General features: G+C 37.8%; 2 protein-coding genes across 10 annotated transcripts in view; one reads left to right on the forward strand and one right to left on the reverse strand.

Annotated features, from left to right (window-relative positions):
* Nucleotides 1-13,143, reverse strand: part of GPSM2 (G protein signaling modulator 2) — a 35,885-nt gene extending 22,742 nt beyond the window's left edge. The window contains exons 1-2 of one of the 4 annotated variants that reach the window (XM_027671929.1): nt 4,338-4,434; nt 3,197-3,291 (exon numbers count right to left, since the gene is read on the reverse strand). The gene's annotated coding sequence lies outside the window, so the exon portion shown is untranslated. Of the gene's footprint in view, nt 1-3,196; nt 3,292-4,337; nt 4,452-10,917 lie in introns of those variants that run through there. The other 3 variants (XM_027671932.1, XM_027671930.1, XM_027671931.1) reach the window with 3 other exon arrangements.
* AKNAD1 (AKNA domain containing 1) lies at nt 4,664-16,467 on the forward strand. 6 transcript variants are annotated; one of them, XM_027671917.1, is made up of 15 exons: nt 4,664-4,825; nt 5,449-6,452; nt 7,108-7,167; nt 7,486-7,615; nt 7,713-7,858; nt 7,968-8,027; nt 8,508-8,641; nt 8,972-9,107; nt 9,782-9,945; nt 11,537-11,622; nt 13,137-13,259; nt 13,344-13,454; nt 14,363-14,444; nt 15,265-15,400; nt 16,019-16,467. In XM_027671917.1, exons 2-15 carry the CDS (start codon nt 5,466-5,468, stop codon nt 16,136-16,138), a joined length of 2,475 nt encoding a protein of 824 aa, XP_027527718.1. In that variant the 5' UTR covers nt 4,664-4,825; nt 5,449-5,465; the 3' UTR covers nt 16,139-16,467. The 6 variants fall into 6 exon arrangements, with proteins under 6 accessions (XP_027527718.1, XP_027527719.1, XP_027527716.1 ...); XM_027671918.1 differs by having other exon boundaries at nt 5,644-6,452; XM_027671915.1 differs by having other exon boundaries at nt 4,664-6,452.
* The last annotated feature ends 62 nt before the right edge of the window (nt 16,468-16,529 follow it).

Consider the following 16,529-nt stretch of genomic DNA (forward strand, 5'->3'; position numbering starts at 1 on the left):
AAAATAGCTTGCTACTTAATGTACATAATTACTGTCCAGTGTGCAGGTTAAAGAACCCGGGGCAGCTGACACGAGTAACCACTAGCATTTTTATTACACAGATATTCCTGCAGATAGTTAGTGTAAGTCATCTATTTAAATCCTGAACTAAGGCAATCCCACACTATGATAAAATAAGAAAGGAAGAGAACATGAAGAGCCAGCAAAATATAACTGATATCCCCATCATAAAACTAATCAGGCAACCGAACTCATTCTAATATGCAGCAAGATTAAGATTTAAGATACAAGAAGATAGCAGAATAATATCTTCTCTTTACTTTAAAAAAAGGAGCAAAGTCAGAATAGCTCATAATTTTTCACATATTTGATACATCGAGGTAATAGGTTCCTTTTTTTTTTAATCAGAACAAGTTCCAAGTTTTTTTTAACAAATTGTCATTCACAGACTGAAACAAAATATTGTGCTGCCTTCTTTCCAAGCATCCCATAGCTGGACATGAGATTAGCATTTAAACACTTTAAAATAAAGTGCTTAAATGCCACAACAGACTGCAATGACAATTCACAACAAAACAATAAGTTCTGATTCTTTTATTTGTAACAGAAGTTGAAATCATATTCCCACAAAATCAGTAAGAATTTTGTTACCAAGTTCTCTTTGTTACCAAGAAGGTAAATTTGAATGTTGCTCCATTGGGAACATCTCATTGTGCAAATTAACGTATATGAGGCCTCTCTCAGGCAATAAGACACTCAACTACCTTCAGTTTGGGAAATGGAGCATGTTACACGATGTGAAAGAACGCCACATGGGAAGAGTTCAGCACAAAAGGTTGGCTATTTGCACTTAAACTGACTGAGCAAGTTGATCACAGATCTCTCCAATAAAACATTCCATGTAGCTCAGCTCCTTCTTGGCCTATAACATCTCTTAAAAAGAGATCCTGGTAAGTAAAAGAAAGAAGATAAACAGATAGTACAAGCACCTTAAAGAGAAATGGGAAAAGTTATCTTGAGACTGCATAAATTTTTAAAAAGATAATAATCCTTAGAATCACTGGCAGTAAAACACAACAGCAATTTAAGCGAAGCAATGTAGCTGCTATTTCAGATTTCCTACGTCACACTGTGATGCTCATTCAGAGACTAAGCAGACGTTCAGCATAAAGAACTCAGTGCTACTCCAGCAAGGTTTTATCCTGCAAGGAGCAGACGTGGATCTCATAGAACCTGTATGACACAACTGAAATGATCCGTGACAGTTTAATGCCAGCAGCATTTCTGGGTGCATCCCCTGTGCCCCTCAGTTCCCAAGTATTGACAGCAACCATTAACCATCCTCTCTAATGACTCCTCAGTTGAACAAGCATGGCTACAACCTGTAAAGATCTATTAAAGTGCAGGATAAACACAAACGAACACATACTATGGTGAGAAGACCATGTGTTGGTTTTTCATACTGTTTGCTTCTTATAGACACAGGTACAGTGTATTTATAGCACATCACGTATGTAGATTCAAGGCAAACAGCATTTGTTGAGGTGCCAAGTTGTAATTGCTTTGCATATTCATTCTAACACTCTGGATGCAAGCACAAATCTATTCAGAATCTACTCACTGCATTTTCTTCCCTCAGTGATGGCTACTGGACTGGAGTCCATTCTGCCCCCACTGCCCATGGATATATCCACTATTTACATGCATTACTACACCACTATAACTGGGTCACAGTAGTGCATCCTGTACTCTAACAAACCACTGACTGCATGCAAGGAACAGAATTCCTAACAGGATATTAGCAGGGCAATGGTAGGAAAAAAAAATGTAGCAAACAGAAATAGTAAAGAAATAAAATAGATTTAGAGAGCTGTCTTTATAAATCACATATGGTTTATATTCCCAGTAACTCAGCTGCATGAAAGCTTTCCTTCCTATTAGCAAAAGGTTTATAATACACAAAAGTTTTATTAAATGAACAAGAACCATATTCCTCAAACACTGCCAAATTTGAGTCCCAAGAGGCAACTTGACATTAATCATCTGTTCAACACTATATATGTTTCAGACCATCTCTTACCAGTTTGTTTGTTCTGTATTTTACATTCCTAATATTGTGGTTTCCACAAAATACCACCCCTTTTTTCCTTTTCAGGTACTATCACTTGTATAGCAGATTTGCTATTAAATGGCTAAAGAAAACTTCAGGGTTTTTTCTGGCACCTGGTATCTCTTTTTTCTTTCATTCACAGGAGCAGTTATAGGAATAACAGGTTAATCTCTTGGAAAGTCAACATCTGCTCCTCAAACTAAACCAATTTCATTCCGATTTTAAGCTTAAAAGCTACTGGAACCAAGTTCTGGTAACGACAGTTACCAGATCTGGGCACGAATGACTAAGTTGTGGAAAGTGAAAGTGACCACACAAGGGTAACAAAAATCCTGAATTATAAAAAGTACAAACATCTTGGCTATTAAATTAAAAAAGTGGAAGATCAGGGGAAACTAAAAAATGATCCAGTTTTAAGCAAAATAGAAGAATCCAGATAAACTATAAAAAAAAATAAAAACTCTCCACACATTCAATAGTTTAAACTATGGACAAATAGCATTTATTTTTCAAAAAACACCCATGTCTTACTAAAACTTTTCCTTCCTAACTAGTGACAGACCAGGCTGCTCTCTGAATCATACTGTGCTGTCATTTGTTGACAAAAAAGGCTGAGAATTGACATTAGAAACAGTTCTAGCAAATAAGAATATATTCCCACCCTGACAAGCTGCAGGAAGTAAGACAGTTTCAAAATTGATTGTTCCCTGCAGCATGCCACAAGAAACAGGTATTCTATGTTTTTGCAATGCTTTTACTCAACATTCATAGTAGGAGACTGGCTTGCTGACTACCAAAAGAAAATCTATGTGAAGAAAGAATTGTTGTCTTTATATACCTCAGGAAAAAATGAAAAAGCAAAGCATCAACAATTTAAAGCCAAGTGACAATGAGCACACTAGAACAGAATGGTAAGATGTCAATGAAAAGCTTTTCAAAACTTACTTGAACCTTCTAACCATCAAGTTGTGAAGTAATTCTCCAGCAAGAGTAGCTGGAATTAAGCAGTCTTAGGATGCTTGGAAAATTTCAAGAGCATTTAAACATTTCAAGAGCACATTAAATAAAGCAGCAGACAAGACTCACATATATTTCTTCTAGTCCAATGAAGTCGTCTTAGGTTTCAGGTAAGTTTTGTCCCAGTTTTATACGGAAGTACTAAAAGTACAAAGTCCTTCCCGCTGAAGAGGGATGTAGAACCACAGTTCAGAAGGCCTGGTAACCATTAATTAAACCAGTAAAAAGCAGCACTGTTATAAGAAATTAATTTAGAAGGACTGTAACATCAGGACAATTTTTTTTGCTACCATTTACAGCTCTATTAAAATTATGACTTAAACAAGAGGTACAAAGTTTCCAGACAAAATTTAAGGAGGGACTAGAATCTCTTCACTGATCTTTTTGAGATGCAAGACTCAGCACGTTCTCCCAAATTCTGAGATGGCTGCACAGCTCTCCATGGCAACCCAGGATACATGAACCCCGCAGTCGCTGGCAAGAATCTAACAGGAACAACACATTAGGCTGAAAAAGCTTCTAAAGCAGAAGAAAGGCTACAACTTCAAGGTGGGGTAAAATTTACTACTGGGCAACTGGGCCAATAAAAAGATAAAAAATAATTTCTCATTTACTCCTCTCCTCTATTGAAAAAGTGAAGAAGCAAAAGCAGAAGGGGAGGGACTACGCTAACAAGAGCTACAGTCCAGTGGATAAATAAGACTAGGTCTGGCATAACCTGACTTTTAGATAAGCCACAACGTACTGCCCAACTCAAACCCGTGCAGAGCTCAGAGCTCCTTCCCCTGTGCCTCTCTCCCTCCTCGCGATGTGCTGGGTGAACCTCTGGTTCCGCTTCCATGAACAGCCCGTTCCACTCCTGCCCTTGGACTTCTATTTTCTGTTCATCACCTACACCCACCCCGTTAAGCTCAGCACAACTGCTCAGAGCTGCCTGTCGGTCTCGGCTCCCTCCAGAGACACCCGGGCGGTCTCTCCCTGGCGCAGAACCCACCCGGCCCGGCCCGGCCACCTCCTGCCTTTGTTCCCGCGGGGAGCGCGGCTGCGCCGGCCCGGGCACGGAGCGGCCACACCATGACCGTGCTCGCCAACGCGCGGGGCAGCTCCGCGGCGGCGCTGGGGGCGGTGAGGGCGCCGCAGCCCCGCGCAGCCGGGACCGGAGCAGCTGCCACGGCCGCGCTCGGAGCCCCCGTCCCGGCGCCGCGCTCACCTGTGTGCCGGCCCGGCGGTGCCGTGCGGGACTGGCCGTGCTGCGAGGGCCGGCAGCTCTGAGGGGCCGGTGGGGCTCTGAGGGGCCGGGGGCTCTCAGGGACCGGGGGCGGCCCCCGCCCGCCCACGCGCAGCCGCTTCCCGAACGCGCCAATGGGCGGCGCGCCCGCCCTTCCCCGGGGCGCGGCGCCCAACGGCTGCAGGGCGCGGCCGTCGCGTCATTTGCATGGGCCAATGGGGAGGTGGCGGAGGCGGGGCACCGCCCGAGGGGCGGGGCGGCAGGAGGACCCCGCCCGGGCTGGGCTCCCCGCGGATCGCGGTGCCGGGAAGAGGGACGGGGAGCTGGGATGGGGCAGCAGCGGCCGGGCCCTGCAGCACAACCGCGCTGCACCCGCGGGAGGGAAGCGCGCGGCCGCGCTGCTGCACTGGTGCCCGTAGGAAAGCGGTGCTGCAAGTTCGCCTCTGCCGCCTCCAGCGCCCGCAGATGAGGTGAAACCACGCGCTTTATGAAGCCGAGCTGTTAATTAAATGCATTTCATCTGGCGGAGGGGGGAGAGAAACAAATTGGAAAAAAAAAAAAGTGTGGTCCTTTTTCTCTGGTGCAGAAGCTCAAGAAGCACTTTAGAGGGGTGAGGTGAAAGGTGGGAAATGGTGCGGGGTTTGTGTTTGGGATTTTTAAACCTGATGTTGGAGTCCAGGACCACTGGGGGCTCTGGTACCAAGTTTTTTGTCTGTACAATTACAGCAGGATTACCGAGCAAGGACAGATACCTGGCCCTGAGCTCAATGCTCCTGTTCCCAATGCTTTTGTCATTTGTGCCTTCCTATTCCCTCCAGCCGTTATTCCAGACTTACAGTAGTACAAATATGGAAACATCCCTGTCCAGAGGATGGTTCTAAAAAAGCTAGAGTAGGTAGATATATATTAAGTATATAGATAACTAGATATTATTACTCATACATTCTTGATTTTGATCCATGCAATAATAAAAGCTCTGTCCAAAACTGGTGAAACAATGGCACTTATATTCTAAATAAACTGGGTATGGAGACTACGAAGAAGTGCAAACCATCAGACTGGATGAAAACTCAAATAAATAATTCATTTTCAGATGCATTAGGCTGTAGCATGGATGTAACTGAAGAGGAACAAGATGAATTACTTTATGATGAAGATGTAGAAATAACACATAAATATAATAATAATTCATATCATTTGAATGACGGTATTTGTACAGAAGATATTTCTGGTATTTTAAACCGAACCTGTTCTGAAGATAACAAATACACAACAGCAAATTATGCAGCTCATCCACAGCCTGAAGAATTCTCCAGTCACCATAGAAGCACCAAAGGAACAATGGGAGTTTCAACTGCAATGCCTGGAAGTGAAGCTTCCTTTAAGAAGGAGTTCCTTGTTGGTAGTTCCAGTAAACCAGACAGCAAAGAACATTTAACTACCTCAAAGATGTCCGATGTCCTCCTGCGTCATTTTTCTGAGGGAGAGTTACTGAGCACATGCCAGTTAATTGAATGTGAGACGATACCAGAGTCATCCTTCACTGACAGTATCAATGACACTGGGAGCGAACCTGAGCCTTCAGAACACCTCAGAGGCCCTTCAGTGCAGGAACAGTGGGCAACTACCTTTGAAGAGTATCACTTAGAAAAGCACAAAGAGGTAAACTCTGGTGGTAAAAATGAAAATGTGTTAAGTGAAAATAGACTTGTTTCAAAGAAACCTTGCACTGGTAAGTGTGGGTGCAGACAAGAAAATTCACAGCTGATTAATGAGAATGAACATACACACACCTTTCAAAACATGAAAGATGAGAGAGGCCTGTTTAAGAAAACAGTTTCACCTTGCAAGCTGCATTATGGCCAAGGTCAGGCTCACTATTGCCTTCCCGATTTCTATGAAGTTGCTTCAGAAGTACCAAAAAGAACTGACAATATTAACTCAGTTCCTACAACTGGGAGAGCAAAACCCTTCCCTGTTTTGCTAAGTAAACCAGTAACTGTGAACAACATGCTGGAAAATAAGAATTACTTCAATTCTGCTGAAGTAGAGAATAAAGAAGAAATGAGCATTTCAGAACTGCTGCAACAGCTAAAGGTAATTAGGATGCTTGAAGAAATTCATATTTGAGTGGTTTATTGTAAGAAGATACTCTGTGTCCCATAAAATCTAACATGACTAGTTCAGGCAGGCAGTACATCACTTGACTCAAAAATTGCTTTCACAAATAAAATTTAGTGGGACTGACTTTATACAACAATTTCATTACTAAGTTCAATGACTAAGTATTATTTAATACTTCAGTATTTAACACTGGAGTATTATTTGTGATGATAAAGCATCCTATCAAATCATAAGGAAATTCACTATAAATTTTAATTTCTAGTGTTATATGTAAACATTTAAGTTCACCAAAAATACTTAAATGTATTTTTAAGAAAAACTTTCTATTTTTATACCGTGCCTGTATTAAGAAAACTTTGGCCTTTTTTTACATCTTAAGGCTCTTCAACTATTTAGCCTAGTATTCTTTTTAAAGGATTTGTTTGACAACAATATTTCTTTTGCTGTAGTAAATTTATTTTAGAGTAGTAATTAGATAATAACTGCTCAATTTTGTGCCCTGACATGGAGTTCACTCACAGAGCTCTATGAATTCTTAAGTCCATTCCTAGGTTTAGATCTTAGTAAATCACTCAAGATGTAACAAAGTTTTAATAGTTTTTCCTATTATTTCCTGGCTGCAAACAAGATGCTGACTCAGCATGCTGACACCCAGAATCATATTGACCATCTGAGATTTAATCCCAAGGTAAATCTCTCAAAATAATTTTTTTGTTTTTAAGTCATTCTTCTTTATCTCTAGGACTGACTATCCCCTAAAACTATTTTGTCACCTTCATTTTGTACTTCCCATTTACACAAATCCTCTTTATATTTTCACAACGTAGAATTGAAGTATTGAAGTATTTATACAATGAGAGTACATACATCTAACTATAAACTCAGAAAATTATATGGTATTGTTAAACATTTCATGAATATTTTGTGTTTTGAGTTATTTCTAAGTTTGTTGTTTATATAACTGTTCTATACATTATATCTATAACCAGAGTTCTCACTTTAACAGATACTTCCTCAGTCAGACTTTCCAAATGCCAGCACTGCCATTTCCTCAGGAGACACTGGGACAGCACCTGGCGTCATTACATTAGATGCTCCCATCCCTGTACAATCTACACATGGTTTGCTTAAAGCAAGTAAATAAAATTAACTATGCAAATGACTATTTTATGTAACTTGATTACACTTTTGGGCAGACATTTCAACTGATCAGTCTTATCTTGTATCACACAGGATTGCAGTCTGGAACATCAGCATTACCAGCAGCTGGTATGGTAGAAGCACGATGTCCAAATCCTTCTAATTCACTGCCAGAACCAACACTAGGAGAAAAGATGTCTCAAATACTAAAGGATCAGACAGATCAACTGACAAAGAAAGTAAGAGCTCTGTTTCAATATATACTTTGCACTGATGCTCAAATTCCATATTCATTTGGCATATTTGTTTTCAAAATCCCAAATAAAAGTCTAATATTTTGTCTTTAAGGTAGAAGACTTCTCTAAGCATATGTCCCAAGAAACATTCTTTTTACAAGACAAATATCTGGTAAATTATTTTACATATTTTGAGCTATCTGAAATGCACTTTAAACGGCTGCAGACTTACAACATGGCAAGTTGTTCATGTTCTCCTCAAATGAATGTTTACTCTTTTTCTCAATTCAGACCAAAGGTACAAGTTTAAGAAGCAAAACTAAAGGTGTTCAGTAGGTGGTTGAATTCTTAAATCTGTTTTAAGGATTACAGTTCAAAACTATTAATGAAAGGCCTTAAGTTGCCATGTAAGTTAGGAATTTTGACACATCAGTTCAGAAGTCATAGTTTAATATTTTACTTGTACATAATAGAGCAGCACAGAGTACCAGGTGATCATAAAATATGCAGTCCTGTTCCAATTCAGAGAATTATCAAAATTCTTACCAAAAGCACTGCAAACAGCATCTGGCTCATGTAGCAAGCCACAGTGATAGCTACTTATGCTAAATGATAGTGACATTTGCTATTGAATTCTTTCTTATTGATGAAGGCATTAAATCAACTGAAAAGATACCTTGATGCCTTGGAAAGGAATTACTTAACAGCTAGAGAAAAGCACCATAACTTACAGCTGCAGAACTTCAAGGACAAGTCTATCAACATTGGAGAGTTTGATCCTGAGAGGTTGGAAGATAAGTGCTAAGTAGTACATCAGTATATTTTCTGTATTTTGAGTATCTTACAACTTTTACTTCATTCATCCATCAGAATTTTTCTGAAGTAAAAACATTATGTCATATGTGGTAAGCTAAGAGTGATTTGGCCAAAATTCATCTTGGGCTTTATAATTAGGGTATCTATTTAATTAATTCAAATACTTAAAAGGGACTCAGTGAACTCCATTAATTTTATTTTTTTCCTATGAGAAACGTACTGCAATGTCCCATATCATAGTAAGAAATAAAAGGTTATTTTATACAGGTTTAACTAACTGTGTATTGCAATTGGATTTAGAAGAGTGGAAGGGGGAATATTTAGACTTGGCCTGCTGCTTGAAGACATTCAAGAACAAATGGATCACAGCAAACACAGCCTGTCATCTTTGCTGACTTCCTATGAATCTGCCTATTCATCACATTCTTTTTGTGAGGTAATCGAGTTTTATTATTTAAAGACTGCGATTTTTCTGTTTTACTGATGCAAGTCTCGAGAACATAAGTGTGGTTGTACAATTGTATGTTCTCCTCTAATAAGAGCACGATGCTTTTAGATAGCACGTTACTTCAAAGAAAATATTTTATGAACTATTAACTTCATAATATTTCATTAATTGTAACAGAAACTTAAGTATTAAAAAACACTGCTACGCTGAATATTCTTAATTCCAGTTTCCAAAGCATTTATTTCAGAGTAAGAAAATATAAACAGCTACTTTGACTTCTACAAAGCTGTCTTTGTTTGGGGGAATGAATCAATTCCCACTATCACTTAGTGGGAAAAAATATTACTTTGTTTGTCCATGAATTTTAAGCTGCAGAATTACTAAAAGACCAAACAGTATTGTGCTATAGAAAATGGAGTTTACTGCTAAGTACAGTAATATTTTATCCCAGATCATAAATACACACACACATGAAATCTTACTGCCTCCTACAAATCTACAGGTAAGTCTCACCCAATGCTTTCATAATCAATGTTTTACATAACATTTTCCTCTGAAGCCCAGGTTAGGAGAAACTCAGGAGATACTGTTTGGCAGAAGTCACATGCTTGAAGTGCAGTGACCACATCCACCTGTATCTGTGCTGTGGTTACTTTGTACAGAGCTCGGTGGTTTCAAGCATTGCTGATCCTCCAGAAAGAAGAGGTACTGAAACTCCATTTCTTTACGAGAACTATGAGGGAGAAAAGAGTCCGACAACTGATGTAATCCCACAGACAAATCAACCTTATTTAGAAGGCAAAAATTGCTGTCTTTGTCCTCACATGTAAGTGAAAACTTGGAAACAGCTGTTGAAGTTTTTATAAAAATGTACCTAAAAGTATTTGCTGAGTAAGAAAATTGGAATGACTGGAATCTCTGAAAGCAACACAAATATTTCCAGAATAAAACTTCTACAGAATTCTGTAATTACGTACCCAAGAATTCCTCCCATTCCTCCCAGCCTCGCATTCCTACCTTTCTGAGTCTGAAAGTATTTCCTGAAGCCAAAACACTACTATCACTTTCACCTAGAGTTAAATCATACTTCTGTATAAAATTAATTACAGCCACACAAATTCAGGACATGAATGACTCATCAAAGCATCTCAATGAAATTAGAAAAATAAAATAAGTGGTTTCCCCTTAACCAATCTAAGGTTAAAAAAAGAAAGCTGCATCAAGTTCCAGAAAAGCAGCAGAGCTTCTGAGAAAAGAAGGTCTGCTAGCAAACAAGCATTTTTCTAACATAATGGCAGATCTCTTTTCATACTTTTTTTTTCCAACTTAGATTATCTTACTGAGCTTTGAGGGTGCACAACATTTTCCCTCCAGTTTTTCCACAGCATAACATCTCAGCTTTTGTGCTACTACAGCTTATCATCACATTGCTGAGTTGGCTTACAAAGGAGAAATATCAGGATCCTCAAACATTTTTGAAACCTGTGATAAAGTTTGCTGCTCTCAGGACAGATTTAACTGTGTTTACTAACCTGCCTCTCATTTTTCAGAGAACAAAACCCTACAAGCAAATGCTTGCCTACAAAAAATAATTAAGTAATTGAGAGAAAATAATTAATATATATTAATCCTTTCAAAGCAACATGGTTATTTTGGAGTTTGGAATTTTGGCAAATTAAATCTCTATCCAAAGCTACATCTTACAATACATGCAGCACAGAACACAATCATACTAATCTGAATATTCCGTCAGATTATTTCACAGGGTAGATGATAATATTTGTCTAGTAAAACTCACCTAGCTTCCACTTTTTTCTCTGTCATTGAAAGGAAGTTAGCTCAATCTTCTGATCATTATGTTCATGAATGGGTGAAAAACTTCCCAAATAAATCTGATCACTCTGTACACCCTAAATTGAAAATACACATCAAATAACTCAAATAAGGAACTTTGTTCTTGTCCTCTTAGAAGGTACATCTCAAATATTCCTCTAATTATCTAAAGGCAGTGCTATTGAAGCCTTAATAACTCAAAGTTACTAAGAAACCAAATCCTATTTAACATATGTTGTAGCAAAATACTATCAATGGTAACACATGTATAAATATGTAAGATTTCATACAACTTCACTATTTGAATATGTGATTATCAAGACATCTACTTTTAAGGATTTTTAACAGCTTGTTAAGTCAGAATCTGTTCTTTAACTAAAGAGGTCATTATTTTGCAATTGGTTAATTATTAATTTAAACTTCTACTTACCACCTTTTCAGAAAACTGATAGAGTTCTTTCTATGAATAAATCTGATTTCTTCTCAACTAAGAAATGGTTAATTATTAATATAAAATGCTTGTAAGTCTCATCATAGAAGTATTCAGATACAATTAAATTATCATTCTGTTTCCATGCTCAAAGAAACATAAACATCCAGGAAAGAAAAACTGGAACATCTTCACTCTTCAGTCAGAGAAAACCAACTGATTTATCAGATACCAACCTGAGTAAGTCATGATGGCATACAAAGGTCAGAACTGTGCTTAAACCTGCTGGTGAATCCTGTTAAGAAATACATTCCTGTCACATCTTAACTACATGAAAATTGTAGTTTTAACAGATGTTACTGCTTAGCACAGCACAAAACACTAAGAATAAAAAGGAGGCTAAAGGGGACACCAAGTCAAATTCACTGTGGAAGTCTCAGTGACAGACCAAGAGGCAACAGACAAGTTGCAAGGCAATTTTCAGTTAAATAAGAGCAAAAAATTTTTAAGTTGGAGTCTAGTCAAACATTGAAACAGTTTGCCCTGAAGAGGCTGTGGTATCTCCATTCTCAGAGATATTCAAAACTCAACTGGACAGGGTCCTAAGCAACTTCATTTAAGTTGGTCCTTCTTTGAGAGGGGACAGGGCCAGATGATCTCCAGAAGTCTTATCCAACCTGAATTAGTCTATAAATCTAATTCAGCTTTCTAGAGAAGGTTCCAAATATTGCCACTTTTACTATTTTTAGAGCATGACAGTGATATGCACACAAGGCTTTGTTTTTTCTTCTGATGTACGTTTACTTCATGTCCTAGAAGAAAATTCCAAACTTGACAACTGAAACATTTCATATCAGTACTTCAACTTTCAGTTTTTGGATTCAACTTTCTTATTCTGCGTGAATAAATTTTTGCATGAAAACGCTGCAAAAAGTTTTCCTCGATCTTTGATCCATTCAGGGTTGACACAGACAAGAAATACTCTCCCCTTCATTCCTTCCTTAGTCTAGCTCCTAATAATATAATTTCATGAAATCCAAACTAGACCCCACAGAGGCTACTATGAGCTACTTAAGTCAGTTGTCAAGTCATCCAAGACTTCAGCTCTTGGAAGCTTAGTAGCAATCTGTAGGCATTTGTCTCTCTTAGGGCATCTTAATTTTATCTTTCCACTGCAGAATACTCTGAAGCTGTTAGTACCCAACAACTAAAGAATAGCATGAGCTGTCCTAGATTCAGTTCTAAGTCTAAATATATAGATTATTCTTACCTTTGGTCTGTCTGTTGTCCTTGTTTGTGATTCTTCTTTGTGATATGCTTGCACTTTAATATAAGACACTGAGACCATTATTGTTAGTACTGGTTTGTGCAGTAGTTAAAGCAGTGCTGTACTAGAGCTGCACAAATTCTCATCACATTTCTATTAGGTTGCACTGTTTGCACAACACTATGCACAGGGAGATGGAGAGCTTCATTTTTTTATTAAAAAACAGTTCTTGGTCTGAAAATAACCACCACCAAAAAATAATAAAAATCTACATTCAAGGCTTACAGTCACAGCTGAAAGCCAATCTTTAAAGCTCAATTCCCACATTCCTGTAAAATGGAGGAAAAAGTACTTCCTCAAATTGCAGTATCATTAATGGCAGCAAAGGGCTCTGAAATTATGGTGCTGAAAGCCAAATAACGACCTGGATACACTAGCCTAAGTTTCTAATATTTCAGAACCTTTTAACTTATTTTTTGAATTCTAGGCAGTGATTCAGAAGACATCTCAGTCTACGATTCTTATAATGATTCACAAAGCAAGGACCTTGTCAACTGTGACACTCAGAATTACAAATCATTAAATACGAGATTATGTGGAGAGAGAAAAGGTACAATGATTGCAAAAATATTAATATCTAAAAAGAAACACAGCTTATAGTGTTTGTTTTTCTAAACAACATGTCTGTTTTCAGGACTCGGATGCAGATGCCCCAGGGGAAGCAGAGATCAAGTTAAACTCAGGAATTACAAAGAGTCTGTTCAGTCTTGTGCCCTATGTAGAAATAAAAGTTCTGGTTCATCCTGTAAGTATGATGTGTTACTGAAATAATTATCAACCACAGGCTAGATTTTAAGGGGCAAGAAGCCACACTGCACATATCAGGCCAAATTTAATTTAGTATAAGCAATCATTAGCATTGTAGCTAAAACAGTGGGTTTTTATAGATCTTGTAGAGCAAAAAATCAGGAAATATAACTTTTACACACCTGCCCAAGTTTAATCTCCATGCACAACAGCTTTAACCTTCTCTGGTTCTTTATGAAAGGAGTGCCTTTCATATTCCGTTCATGGCAGGAATATCTCATTTTGCAGTGCCACATGAAAGAACATGAAAATTGGGCATTACTGTGCCAACTTTTACAATGCCAGCCATTGCCTAAAGTAGCATAAACAAGTATTAAAGAAAATTTCAGTTCTACACTCATCCTGTGACATGCAGCAAGGTAAAGACTAATAAAAAAAAATTTAAATGTTTAACATCTACTTTTTAAATTCACTTATCTCAGACTCTCTCTCTACCATAAGAAAAAATTGCTTAAAGAAAAATGTAAAATTTCAACAGTCACAAGAAAGTATAAGTTAGCTACTTGTCTCTAGCAATTCTGTGAAACTATAAAATCAAAGCAGTACTCATGTAATTAGTAGGATTATGAGAGTCTGATTATTCTCCACCTCCCCCCTCCAGTCTTTCACTGTATGAAATAGAAATCTGCATACCATTTGCCACAGAGCTAAATTCAACAGCAAGCACAAAAAGGTTAATCTGTCCTCATTTACAAAAAACTTAAGCATATTCAAGTTTTATTCATCAGTGATAGTTTGCTTGATCTTTTATTTATGCTAAATAGAGAAAAATGTTAAATACACAGAAAATTCACAAAAAATTACCTTTTTTTTTGCTTGTTTTAAACATGGCCTCTATGACTCCAGCTTATTCACAGAAAAGAATCTCCACAAAAAAGGCTCAAAAAAATAAACAGCCACGTGAACTTGTAAACAGACTTTCTGAAAGGTAAGCTGTAGCAATAACTACATAGTACATAAGAAAATCCCATTGTTGAAGATCCAGCAGGGAAAAAACACACTAGTATCATAGGCAGGAAGAATGTTTTATCTTTTGCAGTGCATTTTGATATTAAAATTTTACTCAGTAATTAATTTAAAATATGTACTCTAAGAACATGTATAAATAGTTCTTAGAGTAGTTTTTCAGTCTTTCTAAGTTATTGAAGGGTACACATATAACTTCTTTATCTGGCACATTAAGTAATGACAAGAAATATTTAATTTTATTAAGAGGATGTTCCCATTCACAGATTCCAAAGCAGGTCTGTATTTTCAGGATGCAGCTCTGTTTGCTGCCAACTATTTCTTTAGAAGTAACAGTCCTCCTTTTAATTGTTGTGAACATTAAATAATTCTGGGAGACCGAGAAGTAAAATGGATTCTTAACTGTAGCACAGACTAGACTGAAATGGAGACAAGTTTTGTTATCATATTTTTTGACTCAGTAGCAGTAATGGCCTGGAAGTACAGCAGCTGCACTTGAGAATCAATGGCACAGACCCCTGGGTGAGAGAGCAGCACCAAGAGAGTGATGCTGTGAGAGATTTCCTTACTCTGCATCCTGGCATGTTTTCTGTCTTACTGCAATAGAGATGGAACACAAATAACAATGGAGTGTGTTTTACAGTTAAATGGGAAATTCTACTCACTGTAAAATTAACTTGCAAACCAGTGTGCTATCAAGGTGTGTGTATTTAATTCAGACTTTAGAAATTCTTTTGCTTACTGAAATTATTTGTGTTTTATTCTCTATATCTTCTCTTTAGGGAATCCTTTGAGGCTGCCAAAACCTGCTGTTCAAGCACATGCAATAAAATTCTTGTTTCACATCAGTACATCACCAGCAAGAAGTTTGCCCAAAGCAAATCTGCAATCAGAAACGCCAGTGATTCCAATGCAAATGTAAGACTTGAAAGTGAACATTAAAAGCCACATAACTATCTTGGAAAGGTTAAATCCACACATCAAGGCACTATTGAGCATCCCTTTCTTAGCAAGCTGATTATTACAATCTAAGCAAACCTAGACCATTTGAGGATAAGACTGTATGGAGTTAAAAACCCAAGCATTTTAGCTTATATATTAGTATATAACTTCATGTAAGTATGTCCAGACTTTTTATGCAACTTAGTCCCTATATGAAATGATCAGGACAGAATAGTAGCACTGGATCTTACCTCTGAAATGGTTTCACATACTGAAACAATGTCAACACCTAGCCATACAAACCACTATCACAACCACAAGAAAACCTTCTCAGTAGCACAACACTGGCCCTGCTACTTTAGAAAAGTGTAAATATCCCTCAGTTCCAATGATTACATAGTCAAAGAGAAATAAATAACAGATACTTCCAACTTGAATCATGGACCAGTCTTATCACATAACTCAAGTTCTACTTCTCAACATGTATTCAGAGTGAAAATTGTGCACAAAACCTTAAACATCACCTTCTATTCTATACCTATGTATGCATTTGCCTTCACCATTAACAAGGCTACATTTTATTATTTCCAACAGATTTTAAGTTCTACTCTGGATCATGCCATACAGACAGCAAACAGTTTGAAGGAAGCTACAGAACGAATGGTACGAGCAGTTTCAGAAGATCTAGCTAAAGTCAAAAGAAAACCACTTTAGTTACCCAGTTTCAAATACGATGTTGTTTTGCTGGTTGATAAAGAAGTGTTAGGACCTCTGCAAATATAAAGTGATGAATACAAATATCAAAAAGTCAGCTAGCTAACTTTGACAGCTGTTCTGTAACTGTTAGTATTAAACCACACCAGATATAAAGGTATTCCACAAGTTTACGCTCAGTCTCAGAACTCTAAAACAAATTACTAATTCTACTGAAAGTCTTTAGTAGGTTGGCTAAAGGTACCTTTCTTTTCTTTAAGTATCCATTCCTGTGTACAAGTACCTTTCTCTAAGTGTCCACCTAAGGTAGCTTAATAAAAATTGGCTTAAACAAGGAAAATTAACTTTCTGACTTTGATTTCCCCACCCTCCCAGGTGTGAGAATAAACCT

The sequence above is a fragment of the Neopelma chrysocephalum genome, unplaced genomic scaffold, assembly GCF_003984885.1.
Source record: "Neopelma chrysocephalum unplaced genomic scaffold, ASM398488v2 Primary Assembly neopelma1_97222, whole genome shotgun sequence".
Taxonomy (NCBI): domain Eukaryota; kingdom Metazoa; phylum Chordata; class Aves; order Passeriformes; family Pipridae; genus Neopelma; species Neopelma chrysocephalum.